Source organism: Falco peregrinus, chromosome 1 (genome assembly GCF_023634155.1).
Source record: "Falco peregrinus isolate bFalPer1 chromosome 1, bFalPer1.pri, whole genome shotgun sequence".
Taxonomy (NCBI): Eukaryota; Metazoa; Chordata; class Aves; order Falconiformes; family Falconidae; genus Falco; species Falco peregrinus.
The window spans coordinates 75,516,921-75,537,665 of NC_073721.1; the positions used below are offsets into that span (position 1 = coordinate 75,516,921).

Here is a 20,745-nt window from a genome sequence, read left to right on the forward strand (position 1 = left end):
AAAAGGCCAGGAGCTTGCTCTCTGCTTTTTTAGGCAGCCAGGTATGTTACAGAATCACACAAGTCTCCTTGTTTATCCCCTCCGTTCTCATGTTAGAGAGTGCAGCAGTTTGATCACAGTTTCTGGCCAGTACACCTGGATGTTATTTTATCCTGACATTTCTTAGTTTCTTGGTATAGTGTCCCCCCCCCCCGAATAATATAATACAGAAAGTAGTTAATTACCAAGTGAAGGGGCCCAGCCTTAATAGAATTTTTTTCTTATTTTCATTCCCACTGGGCTACCTCAATAATCCTCCATGGTGCATTCCAACAGGCAAATGAAGAAATGTGGATCAAAGCTCCTGTTCTGCACCAGAAATACATTAGAAAGGGCAACAGACTGGACACATGCCCAGGTAGCTACTGCAGCTCAGCAAAAATGATTAATCACTCAGCAGTAAAAATCAGATTTACTGACATTTTCCATGTGGTTGCCAACCTTGTCTGAAAAATGCACTACCTCCTGACATAATGCTGTGCTTAGTAGCTTGGTCTAGGACTTTTTCTCTATTGTACAGTCCCATGACTGCACAGTGTTAATCTTTTATGTAGTATAAGACATACAGCAGTTATATCAAGGCAATGACTTAACCAAGTGCTAGGTGAGAATTCTAAACACAGGACAATTTCTTTTACTATGGGATTAATCTGGATTATTCTCAACATATCTACTCTATTTGACAAATCCCTCCCTCTACATTTTGCTTTGTTACCTTGGACACCTCACTGTATCATGGGCTTTTCCCAAATAACGTTGCTTTCCACTATTAATGATTTTCAAAAACCGTTGTGTCTTGACATCAGACTACTTGCTTCCCAGACTCTGCTGTAAACTGAATGAATTTCTTTAATAGCACAATCTTCATCATCAAGATGATTTATTCTTAGAGATGAAAAGGCAGCTATGCTCTTACTATGCTATCTGCTATGGAGCATACAGACTTTTTGATTTGCACATTCCAGTATATGAGGGAGGAAACTGGGCTCAGATTTAAAGTTTTTACATACTTTCTGACCTGGAAGCAATGAAGGGGAATTTGGGACCAGATTTTGCAAGATCCTGCATGAATCTGTGTCATGCATTTCCGTATTTATTAAAATGGACAAACAATAAGAAATAGTCAAGTGGCAAAATAAGAAATGAATTTTAGTAGGCTAGTTGCATACTCTGTCATTTACTATCTGGTTTGTATTATTCTTGAAAGAATGCACAAGGAGAATAAAAAATGTTATGAAAAACTAACACCAATGGCCACTGGCCAGCACCCCTTCCAGTGAGCTTCACAGCTGCAGCAAAAAAATACTTTCTTTTCTCCTTTTCAAAATAGAGTATTTTGCATCTTTCTCATATTCATCTAAGTATTTTGATTTTTTTTGTGTGAGATAGTTTCATACTAAAAGAGGAGTTTTCTTCAAAGCAATTCTAAGCGAGAATTTCATAAATTAAGGAGCATTCCAAACCAACCAATAATTTCATGATTTCAAAGTATTTTTTAATATCACGGAAATTTAAATGGAAAATGTTATGAACATATTTCTGAAAAAAACCCCATACAGTAATTCCACTGGAAATACAGTAGGTATATATTAATTTATAGTAATCCTTAGGTCTCCATATTACAATAAAACTACTATAGTTTGTGGCATATAATGTAATTAAATCTACCAAAGATTATTTCCACCTTGAGATTGATCTAAACCCTTTTAAAAAAGCATGGAAATATCAAATACAGTGAATGAAGTATTAACACAGTTTATACATGATGTCTTTCATGTGGCAATCGCAAAGTACTTGACAAAGATTATCTTTCACTACAAAAATAGCAAGAATCATTATTTAACATTCTGTGTATCAGAAAAGTGAAGTGCTCTCTTCGAAAGCGAAAAAGAATAAAAATAAGAAAAAGAGCTTAAGCAACTATTCTAGCATCACATGTCAAGTAGCTAAACTGGGAATAGAACCTAAAGGTTTTGGCACCTAATTCCCTGTTGAAGGCACTAGGATACATTACATTCAGCTACACAAAACAGCACTGACATCAGCAGAAGTACAGTTTATCCCCTCTAGCATTTTAGAATGTCAGTCTCCACAACACTCTCAGTGTTTTTTGCTACAACAGAGCAAGTATTAGATTTTAATTGGAATTAATTGTAATTAGGAAATGTAAACAGTTCAGTTTAAGCAAATCAGTATGGTTTTTTTCTTACAGTATTTCCAATTTAGCATTGACTAGAAATGATGGGAAATTGTGTGAGAAAAACCTGAATTTCTATGAGTTCCAGCCCTATTTTCAAGCCAGAAGTTTCAGAAAAGCCTCTCAGCTTTGGATACTTGCTGTGAGCTGGCAGAAAGATAACAGACAAATTTTTCTTACGTTTGCTTAAACCAGCCACAACTCTTCTTTCAAACAAACAAAACTGAAAGCACATGCTTAACGGGTGCTCAGTATTATCAGTTAACTCTTAATTTCAGAGAAGCAGCTGAGTTTGCAGACACTTATCTAAAGTGAACCTCTGAGTTTGACATTTGTTCAATGCTTATTCTAGCACCATAAATCAAAATGGGTTTCTGCGTTATTTTTACCAATCTTTGATCTTCAGTGTAGAATTTTGTAAGATTTCCGTTCTAACGCCACAGAAAGTATCACCCACCAATTATAAAGATTCAAATAAATCAGGTGACTGAAAGAGAAATATGGTTAATAATTGTAGGCTCTGACAACCTACTGACATCTCAAAAAAAGGTAGAGGACAGAAGTGTCAAAAGATGAGAAGTTAAATTAGTAAAAATTAAATGTGTATAACTAGATACCATCAAACATAATATTATAAAGCAAAAGGAGCAAAAGCGGACAAGTAATCCATGTGTTTTTTCTCCTTCTAGAATACAAAAAGCCTGAAACACTAAAAAATGTCCAATAAATTTAATAATTTATATGAAGAACTCATTGTCCCAGGACACTGTGCAAAAATGTATCCTCTTTTTTTTTTTTTTTAAATATATACATTATTTACAGACATAAGGGCAAAATTTTCTGTTAGGCTGACAGATATCTCAATTTCAACATCAATAGGCATAAACAGGTCAAAAATATGGAAGAATATGTTTTTCTATTTGAAATGATAACATGCAATTAAATTGCAATTTCTCTAAAGCAGAACTGATCTTCTTCCAAGATCAACTGGGTATTTTTATCGTATTCTACTCATCAGAAATTAGGTAGCTCAGCTCTGCAGGAGAAACTAGGGTACTGTGTTGCCTTTATTTTTTGGGACTGTGCTGGTACGCATTTGCTACTCCTGCTGCCGCTTTTAGTTGGGGTGGAGTTTTTTCATAGCAGCTTGTATGGTACTGTGTATTGGATTTGTGACCAAAACAGTAAATTGTTAAACTGTTCACAGTTTCTGTGACAAATACTAGTTCTTTGGTAATATTTAATTCTTAACAGTTCTTAATATAGTCATCAGAAATGCAACACTCTACTCTGATTACCCAAGTAGTCTGTACTCCTACAATTTGGCAGAGGGTGGGGAAATAATCTATTCCCTCATTTATTTTTGCACAGCTCCAGAGATACGCTTCTGGCAGAAGCAGGTAACAGGGAACACATAATCTGGGAAACAGGAGGGAGCAGAACTGTCTTTTCAACAGAAACCTGCGTTTACATTGTCTTGAACTGACGATCAAATGGGACCTTGGATCTCACCCCTGTTGTCTCTGTACTCTGTCCTGGTAAATCACTTCCTTATGCCTATTTCTGTTGCACACAAGACAAAAATCTTTAAATCTGAATTAGTTACTTCATAAGACCACACTATGACAAAAGATACCATTACTTCATGTATATATGTGGGCTTTCTCTAGAAGGGTATTTTTCGTTCTAGTCTTTTATAAACCTGTGGGTTTATATTCTCTCTGATAAATTTGGTCTATGATGAATATCTTTTCCATTTTGATTATAAAAAATGATAAAGAAAAAAGCAGAAAATAACAAATAGGAATTGAGTGAGATTAATTATATTTGACAAGTGATGTCCAAGATCTACATAAATATTATTCATATTCTTAGTATATATTAGGCACATCAGGAACATAATCCATAACAGATGATAGATATTTTCAGTGGCAACAGATATTTAATGCAGCTTATGTTATGCACAACCTTCAAACCACTACATTATTTAGCAATATTTTTTTCTTTCAACTGTGATTACCTTTCTGGAAGAATTCCTCTAATTTCTCCTTGAAGGGCTGGAGATGCTCTTCAGAAGACTCTTTGCAAACTAACTTCATCTGCTTTTCAGAGGCTACAAAAAGAAGTTGAAAGAAAGTTTGTGACATAATTTGCCTACCAGAAGTAGATATCAACACTGTAGAAGGCTACACCTAAATTAGTCACCAAGACTTTAAAGGAAATGGAAATAAATAAGCATTAAGGAATCCAGCAATTATGTTAAAATAAAAAATACCACACTAGTCTAGCATACCAAATAGAAAATTCTATACGTGTTTAAAGAGTGGAATTCGTCTTTAGTAATGACTTTGTCCTAAAAGTCCAGGTATTTGCTGAGACTTGCCACTAACACAGACTGCCTCACACACAAACTCTAGCTCAGGGGTCCTCAAACTACGGCCCGCGGGCCGGATACAGCCCCCCAGGGTCCTCAATCCGGCCCCCGGTATTTACAGACCGCCCCCCCGCCGGGGGGTGGGGGGGGAAACCAAGCAGCCGCAGATGGCTGCCTGCCACTTCATCTGCGTGCCAGCCCCCTGGTTAAAATGTTTGAGGACCCCCTGCTCTAGATGGTATTTAAAAGACTAAACTTTGTTTCTGTGGTGAGTGGAGGATGCCTTCTATCTGGACTGATTTCAGTCAGTCAGTGCCAGGCATCCTATCCTCAACCATGTTTCCTAACACAGATGCAGGAATTCAGCTTTACTTAGGTATTCAAATTCCAGGCCGTGATATGAATAGTAGAAGTCTGTAAAAAAGTTAACTTACATCTAACTGCAATTTGTTTACTATTTAATCTATCTGTTGTTTTAAGACCTGATGCCATGTCACTTTCTAAAACCTCCTGGTTAGTTACCAATGAATTTTGACATTCCTAGAACTTCTAGTAAACTTTACAGATTCCAGCATTCCACATTAAAGATGAACTGAGACTGTTAGAAATCAAAATGCAATTGCCTTCCATTTAGCAACTGAATTTATGAACTACTGTAAGATTTTTATTTTTCCCATAACTCTTCATTCCCAAGAAGCTAAATTTAGATGGAAATTTAATTTGGAGTTAAACCTGAGAGTTACAGTTTGGCTGCATGAACCATATTTTACATATTGCTACCACCACTATATAATTCAATTTATTGCAGCAAAAATTAATGCACAACCATGAAAACAGAAGTTGAGGATTTGTAATTAAAATGTCATGTTAGTTTGCAGCACCATGAAAAAAGTCAATGGGATGCATACAATTTATTGTACGACTAGTAGTGTACCTAAAATATCCTTGGACCACCAGGACTTACTAAAAAAGACAGCTTTTCAATTAATTGAGACCAGAAATATTTTTGGGCAGTTGTTACAGAAAAATGCTGAAAAGATACTTGTTCCCATCTAAGTGTTTATTTTAATTTAGCATCCCTCCACAACTCATGTAAGTTGTGGACCATGACATTATTGTGGAGCTCCAGAGCTCAAGTAAAATGACCCAGGCTACGCTATAAAGTTTATCTTTAATCTCTAGTCTTTCAACCTGTAGCATAAGATGGACCTTTGAAACTGTTCAGAGAAAAGTTAATGGATATTTATTTGTATGCCAGACAGTAGGCAGAATGGAGCATTGACTTGAACGTACCAGATGGGGAAAAGAAGTCTTTTACAAGCTGCTCAGTTCTGTGTCATTAATAAATTAAATAAAGCAAAACAAATCAGCAATCAGGGAGTTCATGCAACTTTTAAAGATTATTTTTTCATGATACATGCCTCTTCACCAGTAAAAATTTGAACTTTCCATGACTGTTATGATACACTGAATGAAATGAATGTATACTTAACATTTATGTTTGTAGAGTTAGAAGATTTCTACAGATATTCAAGCAAATTGTAACACTTTATTTTCGAAGAAGACAGACATATTACAATTGTATAGGGGAAAAAATCTAACAAAATAACCGAGACAGTATTGTCAAGTTTCTGACTGGAAGTTTTAACAAAGCAGAAGCTACAGATTTGTGCATTTTCATTGTGTTTAAACAAATCTACAGAAAATCATATAAGGCAATACCTAGAAATTATTTTAGATAAGTATAAAATGACTAAAGCGCAAAAGTGTTAGTACACATAATGTTCAGGCAATTGGCACACAGTGACTATAGAATGCACATGATTATTACAATCATTTAAGGTTGCAGCAATTGCAAGCCAATAATTATTTTATAATGATTTTATATAACTAGATTTTTATAAATCCATACAAATGTAGATTTCTATGAATATGCATCATAATATGATGAGTTGTAGCTACAGTAGTATCTAAACATACTCTTAACATATTCTAGAAAGGCATTTTCCCAAACATATAGTGTTGCTAATACACTGTCTGGAGTATTGAAATCTTCCTAGATGCTTCCTACAAGCTTTAATAACGCAAGATTTGGAAAGGTTACTCACATAAGTCCCATGTAAATGTTTAAATGACCAAGATTAAAATGAATTGCTTCTAAATTAAAAAGAAATTTAATAGACTTTTTTATTAATAAAGATGACTAACATTAACCTTAATCAGATGACAAAAGCTACAGGAAAATATGGACAAGAAGTACCAGTGTATAGAGAAAAAGCTGTTTTGGATAGTGAATTCTTAAGAAGAATCCTAACATCCTTAACAAGAAGATCAACATTTGGCATGAGAGAAGAGGAAGAGCAAGAAGGCAGGTACAGAAGAGCAAATGAGGTAGAAGGAACAGAATAAGTGAATCAAGGGTCCTGATTAAAACTCTAGAAGTTTGAAATGAGATGAGGTAAAATGTGACAGCAGTTTGCATTGCTTAAGTCATCTTGAAACAATGAAACTGAAATAGACAAAAGAAGTCAAATAAATGCTGGCAGACTCTGGAAAGCCTTAAAAAGAGACCTTTGTACGATTCTGTCTGCTGATGATGTTTATCCAGATGATATTTATCTAAAACTAAAATCTATCCCCTTACTTCCTGAAGTTCTTTCAGGTAAGTGTCAAACTAGACTGAAGAGCTCCGAGAAAGTTTTAGCTTTGAGCTAAAGGAATCAAGGACAAGGGTTATGATGTGAAAATCTGTTAATCACAAAAGCAACATGTTTGCCCTACAGCGCTTAATCCTTTAACTTGTTATACTTCACTCAATAACCTTTACTTTTGGTCTACAAACAAACAAAAAATTATCTGGGCAACTGGAGGTTAACTAATTCCATTTAAAGTTAACTGCAGTGAAATATCTGAATAAAACTTGAATTTATTTACTTGCTAATGTTAAAAATAAGACACATCACATAGGTATGGAGTCACTGGCAGAAGGCAGTCATGAACTTCAGCTTGAACTGCAGTGTCAAAAATTTTGCATTCCTGCTGAAATCTCGCCAGTCTCAGTATTCCCTTCAAGTCCTATGCAGAATAATGATTCCTTGTCCAATACCTATAAGAAAATGAAGGCTAGGACCACCAACTAAATGTAGCTTTTAGGCTGAAGAACTCTGGAACATCACCACATTTGCCTGGGGATAGATATAGCAAAGAATGCTGGAAGTCTGTTCAAAGGAATCACAAATCAGATACAAATAAAGACACACATGACAGAAGAGAAAGATTTTCATGACAGGGCTAAATCAAAGGTTTTGATTAAAATGGCAGTTGTAATTTGTAATACTGGTGAAAGGCTATCATACAACTGTATGACCTGACTCAGTTCTGCACAACATAATATAGAGGTTTCTGATAACAAACATTCACTGAATTTCCTGTTATGTAAGTTCTTTTTTGTTTGTTTGTTTACTCAGAAATTTACCTGAAAAATTTTCCTTTAAAAAACCATAAAGTTATCAAGTCATGCCAAAAATTAGATAAAAAATTACAACTGAGAAGTCCCGTTCCATCAGTTGCCCTGATCATCTTTGCTAAAAATGCTATATAACACGTGTGAGGGACCATTGCATGATTTTCTTATATTTTGTTCTCATATTCACTACAATATAAACCCTTTCTTTTTTAAAAAAGAAAATTATTTTAGCAAGGCTTTTATTAGAATGATTCTGTGGTAAAGCATCCTATTATGCATTCCTTCTTCGAAATAAATTCTGAAAAACTTTCTGAAAAAAAATCTTTCTGAAGTTCTGAGGAATCTGACAGCACATGCACACTTCTTCTCTCACCATCTCATTCCAAATTAATAATTTGAGAAAACAAACAACCTGTTTCAGCATCACCGAGTTCAAACAGAGGCAAATTCTCCATTAATGTAATAAACTTTTGGTTCATTTTCTTGGTATGCATTTTATATTAGTGAAATTAAATGTAATAAGCTACTTCAAACATTGTTTATTTCTAAATGAGCTATTGCAAAAAAAAAAAAAAAGAAAAAAGAAAAAAGAAAAAGCAAGTGTGCAATAGTACTTGAAAAGCCCTTAGAAATTGTTGGATGTACATCATGCTTCACCGACGGCAAATCTTGGCCACAGAAATGGAAACCATTAGCAAAACATTAAAACAAAGCTGGAAACTGCTGATTATCAGTTTGCCACTGTCTTCAGATTTAATGCAGTACTTGGCTCAAAAGTTCTTTAAAAATCCCCAATATAAGTGAAAATATTTACAAAATAGAATGTCTCTCACTTAATGCCTATTGGGCAATAGTCTTTTAAAACTCCACAGACACTTGTAAATCTGTCAAAAGAATCACTGCCCATAAACAAACTTCCACGTAAAGGGTATTTCAGTGTCAATCAGACAGGACTTGGAATTTTTTAAGCACCATTTTTAAAGCAAATGTAAAACCAGAAATAGTTTAACGTTGATAACAGTAAATTACTAACTATTTACTCACCAGAACACACCAGTAGCATTTAAAGGAATCATCCTGACAGTGAAACCAAGTATCAACACCATGAATTCCTATAAACCTGTCACTGACACTATCCCCCATGAGTTATGCCACTGTGCAAGCTGCTGAGCATGCCCCCACCCCTCGCCTGCTCCCAGCCTGGCAGGTTACACTGCCAAACTTGCTATTTCATTTTCTTGTTATAATGCAGGCTTTGACAGGAGGGTTACTATTTGAGCAGGTTTTTTTAGAACCCTTATCTTTTCTGTTTCAAAGAGGATTTGAACCCATACCACAAATGAATTCAATGTAGCACTAAATAACCACAAATTTCTGTACGAGAGGATCCATTTTTTTTACAGTGCAGAAGTCTGCTACACTCCTTGGGCCTATATACCGCAATAAAATCTAATAAACTTCAGATAAAAAGCATAAATTTAAATCACTCAGCAAGTGCTACATAAGTTCCTCATTATTTAGTTAGTTTGGTTTTGCTTTATTACATTTTCTTACTCACAAACAACTTGGCAAGTTAAGAAGTTAGAGGAGATGCTTCTGTGTCCCCGTTAGACACTGTTGCAGGACTTGGTTATACTCTCTTGTTATTACATGCAACTTAGTTACGTATTTACTGCAGGTACCTTTACCACCTTCATTATATCAGTGCCATCTACAGCTATTGTGCTTATTACAACCTTGCAAGTAAATGGATCTTTTCAATGACAGCAACACAATAAAGGTTCAAGCCCTAAAACCCTAGACAAAGCTGGGTTGACTCATACAAAAGCCTTTGCATCAAGTAGAGAGGGAAATGCCACGAAATGGGGTGGGAGGCTTTTTGAGACAAAAGTATCTCAGAAAAATGTAGAAGAGGATCAAATTGTGGTGGTACTCTATTCTCCAGCTTTGTTTTTATTGTCTTAAATAAAGGTCAAGAATTTAATGCAAAAGAAGCGCTAGCACATATAAAACTAACTGCAACATTCTAACCTACTAATCACTTGCATAGTTACTGTTCTGTAACGTTTTCAGCTAATTTAGAAAAAGAAATGTGCTTCTATGTACAATTATTCGCTCATTAGTATTTTGTTTTTCTTAAAAAAAACATTTCAGAGGATAGACACCAATAAGTGCAACTTCAAACAGTCTGATCCTTCTCTGTTTGAAATATATTTCCCTCCTACCACAGAGAAACATGTATCTGTTTAGGTGCTCAAGCTCTTACATATAAATGAGACAGAAAAACATTTCCATAGTAAGTCCTAAGCTGTGTAACGTGAAATAATAGAATTGGTGGCATACAAAACACCCTCTAAAGCTCACCTGTTCTAATGGAGTTTTAACGGAAGTGGGGAGTCAGACATCTTGACAATTTTCCCAAGTTTGATCAGGTATTCTGGCTTTGTCTTTCAGATTTAAGATTTGTGAGGGGTTTTTGCCTGTTTCTTTTAAGTTCGTTTTGAACTTTTCCAGTATGTGATGGCACGCAGAGGAACTGTCAGGCCTCTATTAGTTTCAACTAATCTAAAAGAAAATTTTTTGCTCCTTGTTTTGTCAAAGGGTATCAACATTTTATACAAATAATTTAAAAACCTTTCTGTTAAGATTGTTTCCTAAGAACACATTTAACAAAATGAACAAAGATTGCTAGTAAAACTAAATATTTTTCACACCATAGCAACATATCTGAGTCTCTGGTTAATGTATTCTCTCTGACATAGTAGTTTACATTCAGCGCGCCCTTCAGTGGATAAGCATACTGCAAGGGACTGAACAGCACATATAAATGAATATATGACTAAACCCTCAAAATTTTCTAGTCAAGTCTTTGTAAGATCTCTTAAGTGATTCCAGCACATGTTATGAGTAGAAAGTTTTGGTTAGCATCAAGATCCAAATATACAGACCTCCGCACATCATTAAGATCTGCCATGAGTGCAGAAATGTGTGCTAGCAGAACCTGCTGAGAAACCCGAACATTTACCTTCTGTGTGAACAGAAGAAACAAATGAGTATTTTGAAATTGAAGAGTCTTGTCTGGCTTATTTAGAGGAAGCAAAAATTTTTAAGCAGCAATAATAATATTTTTAATTGGATGACCCAAGATTTTTACAGTGCTAGGGAAAAAAAAGACCTTTCAAACACACAAACATGTTACTTAGCGTACTGAACAAGGGGTCAGATAGAAAAGAATTGCTGGGCAATGGTTGAAAGACTATGTTTATAAGCTGAAATTGTGGAGGCCAGAGAAGCGATCTCCTGTTTCCCTCTGTACTGCTGGATCTCTGATTTTATGTGCAAGACAGATTATAAGGTTCCACCTAATGAATTCTTCTACTGAGTTTGTGGCTTTGGTTTAGCTAAAGCATGGTGCTTGGATTTAAAATCATGCAAATTCATAAATTAACTCTACCCTAGTCAAAACCAGCACAAACAGTAGCAGGAACACTTCTTGAAGTGCTAATTAGCCTCACTACACTAATTTGTATCCCACTGTCTGAATTAATGTACTTTCAGTGTTTGATCATTGGCAGTAAATATGTGACTGCCTCAATTCTAGCAGAAATCTGCCTTGCCTTTTACTGCATACTCCCTCAAAGAGCAAAAGCTGATGAGGTCCCTAGATATGAAGTCACTGTTCCTCCCAGTGCTAGCATTACCATTCAATACCATTCAGTATCCATCACACACATTGACAGGGGCAATATTCCTTCTGTTCCCAGACGTATGCTACCTGCTCCCAGATGTATAACACATAGTTATATACCTAATGCTCAGCACGTGCACACATTTATTTACATGGAAGGGCACAGAGAAAAGTGCACAGAAACTCATAACTATGGTATTTCCAAGATTTGTTTGAGAATCTTAACATTTGCAGAACGATTTTTAACAAGAAGTTTCCTAGGATTCTTCAGTCAAAGAAAAAAAAATAAAAGAAAAAATTAACAGCATGCCATTGTTTAACCAACAGAGAGCTTTCTCCCTCGCCTTTGTGTACACATGCAGACATCTGCTCCCAGGGATAAACTCTACTTTCCTCTATTATATTTCTAAATCTTATTAAAGCCATTTCATATTATTCTCTATTATCACAAACTAGAAAATCTAATGGAATTTTAAGAAATGGTGTACTTAGGAAAATTTCCACTTAATGTATCCGCATATGAACATCACCAGTGGAACACTGGCAAAATGTTAAGTTTCATTGTAAAACAGGATCCAATGCGCACATACAAAAAGTTTTTTTTAATGCCTGCGTTGTATCTTTGCCAAATCAAAACAAACTGAAATATATCTCACCCTGCTGAGGCAAGAGACTATTCAAAAAGTAGTCAGAAAAATCTGAGAAGGAAGAAAGTATAATTTTGTCAACTCTTTTAAACAAAATAACTTTTCCTGTACGAAGCTGTCCTTTGATCTTTTCCTTACATCATTCTGCATTGCCTCAAAATACACCACGTAAATGCTGGACAGTGCAAAAATATAGCGATACTCACCAGGTACAAAACAACAGGCTCCATTTATGCTAATGTCTAAAGACATAACACATGCACCTATTTGGCTCCTCATGTTCCAACACAGTTCAAATTTCTATTTGCTTGCACTTCCAAAATTTTAAGTTTAATTTTAAAATGTAAAAGTATAATTAATATGAAGAAAATTAAAGTGACTAGTTCCTGGAAAGTTATCATACAACTTCTCCGCTCCTGCTGGGAAAATTTTTCTAGAACATTTAATGTGACTCAGATGTCTAAACCCTACTTACAAGTTGACTTAAAACATTTCATTTAAATTAGACTAAGGCTTCAACTCATTGAAAATATTTTAGAAAAAGACCTTTGATACTTTTTTGAATACTGTGCTCCTGTAATGAATAATCAATCACCTTCTACTGGGAAATATCTATTGATTCAACAAATTATTTAGAAAGTTAACACTCAAACAGATAGGATTAAAATTTTCATGATGTGATCCGGTAGCCTTACTGTCTACAAAGCAAATCACACAACGGTCAAAACCTCTCAACATCACAATTGTTGCCCTATTGATAATTATTGTATCATGATTATGCTAAAACTCTATTCCATATAACAGACTTTATCTAAGGCTGTATTATATATGAACTAAGCATAGAATTCCATCTGTATAAATAATAACACATTCAATTAAGTTCTCCATCTGTGCTTACATAGAAATCCAACAAAAGCTGAAAATGAGTCCATTAATTGACAACATCAATTAATCTCTGTAACAAAAATGGTTTACAGTTAATTAGTGGGCATTTTGTTGCAAAAACCTTTAACTCCGTTTGAGGACTCTGATAGGAACACACATTTAAGAAATTTAAATTAACTTCTTTAATCAATAATATTGATTAAACTTTTTCTGATGTTGTATATTTTCCTATTGGTAAATATATTACCTTAAAATCCTTGTTAAAAACAAATGTTGTTCAGTATTTTAAATCTGGAAAATCAGACAGTTTTAGTCTTAAATGAGCGTGAACCGATTATTTCTTCTTTTTGCAGCTTCCTCCTTGTCTCTATTTACAGTGATAGTGGTTGCAAGAATAGCGAATGAGTGACGCTTTTCAATTGCCACCCATTTATCATTTCTAAAATCTCTTCCATTCTTGTCTAAATTTTGTAACACACATCCACTTTGCAATATAACATGGTACCGAGCTCCCTGAAGAGGCACTCAATGAAAGCAATGTCTGGTCTAGTCAGCAATGCAAAGAGACAGGGTTAATTAGCTATGATGCTGGTATCGGTACGGCAACACCATGCTAGTCACATCCAGCGCACTGGATCTGTTTCTATGAAAAAGAATATATATATACACACACAGACACACAAACATATTCATATCTGAAAAAGAATATACATATTGTCATGCCATTTGAGAATGAAAATAAAATGAAACACTTGAAGAAGAGGCAGAGGAAGCCAGGCATTTTCAGCCTGGTGAAGAGAAAGCTAACTGGGGATCTAGTTTTTCATTTCAACTATATAGCGAATAGCTATAGAGAAAATGAAGCCAGACTTTTCTCAGAAATGCACATCTAAAGAAAAAGGAGCCATAGTCACCAGTTGCAGCACAGGAAATTCTCACACAGGATAAGGAAAAAACAGTGATTCAGCACTGGAACAGGTGGCCAGAGAGGTGTTGGAATGTCTATCCTTAGATTCAAAATTGAGCTGGCTAAGGCCCTGCACAACCCAATCTAAATATGAAATTAGTCCTGCTCAAAGGCTTTGGACCACAGGACCTCCAGAGGCTCCTTCCAACCAACCAGCCTGCATTTGTGTATGATTTTAAAATACTTGTAATGCTTCTGTATGAAAACAGCCAATGTAACATTGTCATTGCTCAGCTTTTCACACATAGCTTTTACCTGCTTCCCTTTAAATATTTTTATAAGGATTACACAACTTTATAAGATGGGGTTGCCATAAGCTAAAGTTTTGATGAAGTTCTACTACTTAAATGTGGGAAAGTTGGGGGTAACATTTATGTGAGATACAGATCTGTCAACAACTAGGTTAAGAGGCCCTCAGTTTGAGAACGTGTCTCCTGGAATACTGAAATCCAGCTGACTATTACAGGTAGCTGATCCATGAAGTCTTGTTTCTATTTTAGATTAAATTATTTCCTTTCAGTCGTGTGTGTGTAAACACTTACATATACAGTCACTCATACTCAGTTAGTAAAAATTTAAAACATATACAGTACTGAAAAAATACCAGTAAGCAAATGGCAACTAGTATTTCTACTGGTAGCCATGGAAAAAGGTGAAAGCAAAAGGATCTGGATTTTCAATGGAATTTGAACATTACAGTCTCATAGGAAATGTAATTTATTATGAGAAATAAAGGTGTGACTCTTCAAAGTATTCAGAGTGGACCTACCTTGGTTTCCATCTTTAACCATTCAATAAATATCTTTGCTCTTTCAGTTGTTAAGGTCAAGAATACTAAAAAGTTATAATGAACATTACAGTAAATGATACAATGAATCTAATATTGCTTTCTTTTGACCAATGGAACAGCATTTTAAAATTTCACAAATTTGCTCTTGTATTGCAATAAAGAACAATGTGTATTTTGTATGTACAGAAACAATCTATAGTGCAACTGATTTTGAATAATTAAGATGGTTCAACTTTGGAGAGAGATGAATAAAAGGTTCACAGTAAAACTCATACAAGTCTATCATACTTTGGTAAAGTGGCTTTCTTTCTAAAGATCTTATGATTACACACTTCAAGTGTTATATACTTACTGCACAAGAACAGCAATCAAGTGGTATTGTCCAGACTAAAAAGGAGATCATTTTTCATCATAGGGAAAGGAAAAAGTGGAAATCATTGCTCTAGACAAGGAATAAGATATCTTACAATCTTAAAATACTGATGCAAAGCAAACCCTTTTTTTTTTTTTTTTAAAAAAAATATTAACTGGAAAGCTAACACTTGTTAAATGAATCAACGTATCTGCTTATGCTACTATGTAGAATTTGAAAACCTTGGAAATATACAGGCTATACAGACCTGGAATGAAAAAATGAGTTTACAGAAAAAAAAAATTCTTTTTCCTGTGACTTCAAAGTGGAACCAGCTTTCACTCTAAAATTTTTATCTAGCTATTTAATATTACACTCATTTGCATGTCTTTTCCCTTAAAAGCCTATATTAAATGCAAGCATTATTTTTAATGTAAGAATGCTCATTATTATAAAGTTTGTTCAGGAATATGTTTTAAAAAACTGTTGAATTAAGGTTGTCCAGAAATTTGCTTGAATTTTTTGAGCAAAACTTTAGCTTAATCCCTTTTGACTGAAGTTAGCCTGTCCCTTCAAAGTCTAATCTAAAAGACTTCAAAATACCAAGTTGTATGGAACTCAATCTGTTTATCTGAAAAGGATGAAAGGGTTTGTGCTCCATCTAGATTTGAACTTTTGGTTCCACAGCGTCTAGGTATTTAAAACCAGAGGTTTACACCATTAAGACATGCCATTCATGATAACTCAATCTTTCCTATGTTAATAACCATGACAGAAAGATAATTAATGCCTTGGTAAACTAGTAAAAAAATTTTTTAAATACTAATGACAGCTATTATGAAAAGTGTCTATGAAAATTGCCATTTCGGGTGCAAGAGGTGAATTTTTTTTTTTTTAATTATTCTGTACAAATCTCAGAGAAAAAGTAAATCACTAACAGAAACATTAGTTCGCTCCCTAATGACACAGAAGAAACCCCCTCTTTGGTTTATTACCTTTGTCTCATCCAACTTCCAAGGTAATCTGCTTAAGACTACCTTAGCCAACCAAACTGTGAAATAAATCCAATGTACCCTATAACACTGGCAGCCCCAGTTAATATTGTTCAAATTATTTACATCTGAAGGGCCGCGCCTGTCTGGATAGCTGGGCCCGACGCTTCTCTGGACTTGGTTTCTGCTACTCACATCTGTTTCAGCTTTAGACTTTCACTGGTATTCTGCCAGCACCCACAACTTTTTAATGGCTACAATAAACTACAGAGACTCATCAAATCTTTGTTGTACGTGTTAAAATTATAACCTCTTCAATTAAAATTTTGATTTAAAAATAAACTTCAGCATTATCTGAAGAAAAAAAAATTGAAAGGGAATGTTTGAAAGAGATACAATATTTTTATATGAGTTATTATTTCTTTGTTTAAACATAAGAGAATAATCACAGGAATGCTTGTTAGAATTCTGCTGCATATTTCTGAGTGATAAAGTACCAACACTGGAAAACATTTCCACAACCTTCTTTGTTTCAAATCTTTGCTGTCATTAACTTTATATGTTAATTGGCTCGGCTGGGTTTCAAATACATCTTTACAAAGAAGAATTATGAAAAAAACCTCAACATAACGATTTTTCAGATTTCCTATAAATAAACAAGAAAATTTGTTTTAGAAACTAGAAGTCAGTGATTACAAGAAAGCTGAAGTTTTTATTTTAAGAGTTAAAGTGTTTAGCTTTTCCTGCTTGCTGTCTGTGCCTTTGCAATGTAGAACAAATATGATGTGAATGTCACAGCCTCAATGCAGATCCTGCAAGCCCAAGACGCATGACAGCAGGACTACATGCCGAAAAAGTACACGATCAAACACAGATCAAGTTTCTGCACAAATGAGCCCAAAAGAGGGCAGGGCAAGGGGTTTACAGGGCCAAGCGATGAGAGGAGATAGAGCACTCACTTATGCCCGGGTCGAACAAACAACAACTGATACTTTCCTACCACTGTTAACCTTTGAAACTATCCTGAAGATGGCAGTGACCTAATCCAGCAATTTCTAACTGTAAGGATAAATTATTTTGCAATGGTTTTCATTGCCTTATATTGAAAAAAATCTAAAACAATCATCTTGTCCAACTCTGATTCTAAAACAACTCGTCCATTTTGATGCAGCTATATAAATGTAAACAGAAGTTTTTATAGAAAGGGTTTTATGCAGACTCTTTCCCTGAACTCCATTTTCTACACCAAACTGCTTCAGCAAAAGTAGCAACTTTTCCTTAAGAAACAAGACAGGCTTAAAATATTCAGTCATCATTTGCTGGACTTATTTTAGAAAGTTAAATGAAGCACAAAATAAAAATGAAACTGCTTGGAATATTTAGAGAGCAACCCTTCCTACTTTATTTCCACTCAGTACCTTGATTGATAGATGAGTTGGGTTTCCGAGCCCCTCTTTATAATAAACATTTTAAAATGTTTATTTTATGTCCCAGGGTGAAAATATTTTGAACTGGAGCTTTCCATTTCCCTTTGCTGTGCCTTGGCAAGCTGTGTTTTATTTCTACATTAATAGTATTCAACTCTTTCTTGTAGCTGTTAAATTGTTGTTAGACAAGTACTGAAGAAAGTATTTATGTTATGGAACTAACAGATATCTACAGTTAAACACACAGTTCTGGAGAAGCCAGAGGAAAATTCACACATAACTAAAGAAAATTTCAGAAAAATTTCTTTAGGGACCTCTTGATTGTAAAAGGGAAAATTACTTTTCAGTATCTTTACTTTCATTTTTATTAAGTCATGAGTTTGATTTTTTCTTTCTAATTTATGTGAGTAATTTGTGCCACAGTGTAAAAACTCTTAAATGAATCAACACTATAAACCTAATTAGCAATAAGAAAACCTCATAAAGGTCACATTTTAAATGGCACTTTGTTGTTAGCAGAAAAAATGTGAAAGTTCCCAGTTACCTTCTAGATCTCTCTTCAGTTTCCTTAAGTCTTTTATTAGGTCTTCAAACTTAACTTGGGAGGCCTGGAAAAAATCCTGTGGTTCTGGTAAAGGAAAAATACTCTTGTCTGTTCCTGCTTCCTAAACAAACAAACAAACAAACAGGCCACTATGAAAGCTGAATGCATTTGCAGTGATATAAATTACTTTTTTTGAAACGCCATCTATGAAACGCTACTATAGAAATGCAAAAAGAATATATTTTTAATCATTCTTGCTAAAACAACATATATATCATTCATGATGAAATCCTGACCATTCTGAGTGTTGAAACTTCCTTTTCGATTTTGTTAAGCAAACTGTGCTCACTTTAAATTACAAAACAACACTTAGCTCAAGAAATTTCAGTTCATTTTATATCAATAAAGGTTTAGATAAAGGATTAGAAATTTCTTAAAAACAGACAACATGCCAAAAGTTTGTGATTTCATTCTCTCTTAACTCATTAAATGACACACGCTGTGTAAGAATAAATTGAAAACAGTATTTATATATTGCCTGAAGTATTTTGTACTGATTAAAAATACACAGTTGAAGGTTTATGTGGCTAAATACATTACATGGGTTAATGTCTGTATGGAATTCCTAAGTATGTACCTTATTTTTAGCATAGTAAGAAAAAAAAATCAGAAGTAAACCAAACCAACCAAAAAAACCCTTACAATGTTTAAAGCAGTACCTCCAGTGAAAATTTAACCAGTATATAAATGGTATTAATATGACATCGCTGTGCATAACCATATCCTAGTGAGTTTAAAATATTACCTGTGCACAAAATTCAATGTATAATAAAGGAAAACTCATAGGTTAGAGAACTAATTGTTTTGTGAGCAGGGAAAAAATATTTTTATAAAGATATGAACATTCAGGGGAAAAAAGTACAATGGATGACATTTGTACTGTGTCCATTTCCTCCCAAGGAAGATAAACTGTTTTGTTTTACAAAACTCCCTGAAGTAAAATTACAGTGTAGTAGAAAGTTTGCAGAAAAATTTAAATATTTAAATAAATTAATCAGAAAGCATTAGCTTCAGCAGTATTAAAAAAGGAGAGAAGAATACATATGCCAATACCCAGAGAATTGAGACACACTACAGGTAAGACAAAGTTGCTTTCGTTATAAGGCTTTTTACAAGACGGATACTTAGGTTAAAGTAATAATACTTTATTTACTTCCCTGCCCTCCCCATCCCCCTAGCACCAGCCCCCACCCCCATTAAAAAAAAAAAAAAAAAAAAAAGGAAAAAGAATACAAGCACAGATCTATGTATTTGCTACTGCTTTTTATCCTCTGCAGCTCAGCCCCAGGAGCTGTTCCACAGGCTCTTGACACACAGACCCTCCAGCATCAGAGATCATTAAATCATTGAATTGCTTGTATTGGAAAGGGACCTTTAAAAATCACCTAGTCCAACCCCCCTTCCATGGGCAGGGAAATGTCTTCACTTACTTTAGTCCTACTCTTGGAAAAAATACTTATGATTACTAACTCATCAGTTCAACATCCTTATGTAAGAGTTAAAAAGAAAAAGACAAAAATGAAAAAGAAAAAAATATTTGTATTCAACCAAACATAGGGCCATGAAAAATTACACTAGTCTTAGATTCAAAGATTAGATAAAGCCATCTCCTTAATCTCAAAAATAAGCAACTACATACTTTAAATCAATTAAAAGTGACATTTTCATTTGAAAGACAATAATTCAAATTTTCCACTCAAAAACTCTGGGCACTGCTGATACCTATCAAAAAGCCTCATAAATGTAACTCACTTAAAGCAGCAGCCACACCTCTTCCCACAGTAACTTCATCCCCATCAACTGACTCACCCATATTAAAATACCAACCTGTCCTTGCTTTCTGTCATGAGAGAGAGAAATCATGCTCCTGTCTTCCATTATTACCACATCAGAACAAGATTTACAACACCACAGTAACCAGGATGTAAGAAAACAGGAGCGGAACGACCACCTGCCCAGTCCCCAACAGTCGCAGGCAACTGCCTGCAGTGGTTAGTTCAACTGTTAATGTGTAAAATTTTCTAAAGCCTTATCTTAAAACCTATAGCAAATTTCAGACCTATTGAGGTCCACAACTATTATAGGAGAGCAAAAGAAATGGATTTTATTTTTCTGTCAAAGCTACTGTGTTCAGATTTTTAAAAGGCTAATACCAACCCTTTGTCAGGCTCTTACAGAAACTAACTTTTGGAGAGGCTGATACAGCAAATAAATCTTTTACCTTATCACAGTGGCGTAGGTAATATATGACGACATAATCCACGAGATTAATACCACTATCCTAGGAAAAATAAACACATTATTAAAAATGTGTGAG

General features: G+C 34.6%; 1 protein-coding gene across 1 annotated transcript in view; it reads right to left on the minus strand.

The window, feature by feature from the left end:
- Positions 1-20,745, minus strand: part of FMN1 (formin 1) — a 148,155-nt gene that overhangs the window by 42,605 nt on the left and 84,805 nt on the right. Inside the window, exons 11-13 of the mRNA XM_055813279.1 lie at positions 20,650-20,709; positions 18,369-18,489; positions 4,257-4,349 (exon numbers count right to left, since the gene is read on the minus strand). Coding sequence (XP_055669254.1) covers positions 4,257-4,349; positions 18,369-18,489; positions 20,650-20,709 — 274 coding nt within the window. The remainder of the gene's footprint in view (positions 1-4,256; positions 4,350-18,368; positions 18,490-20,649; positions 20,710-20,745) is intronic.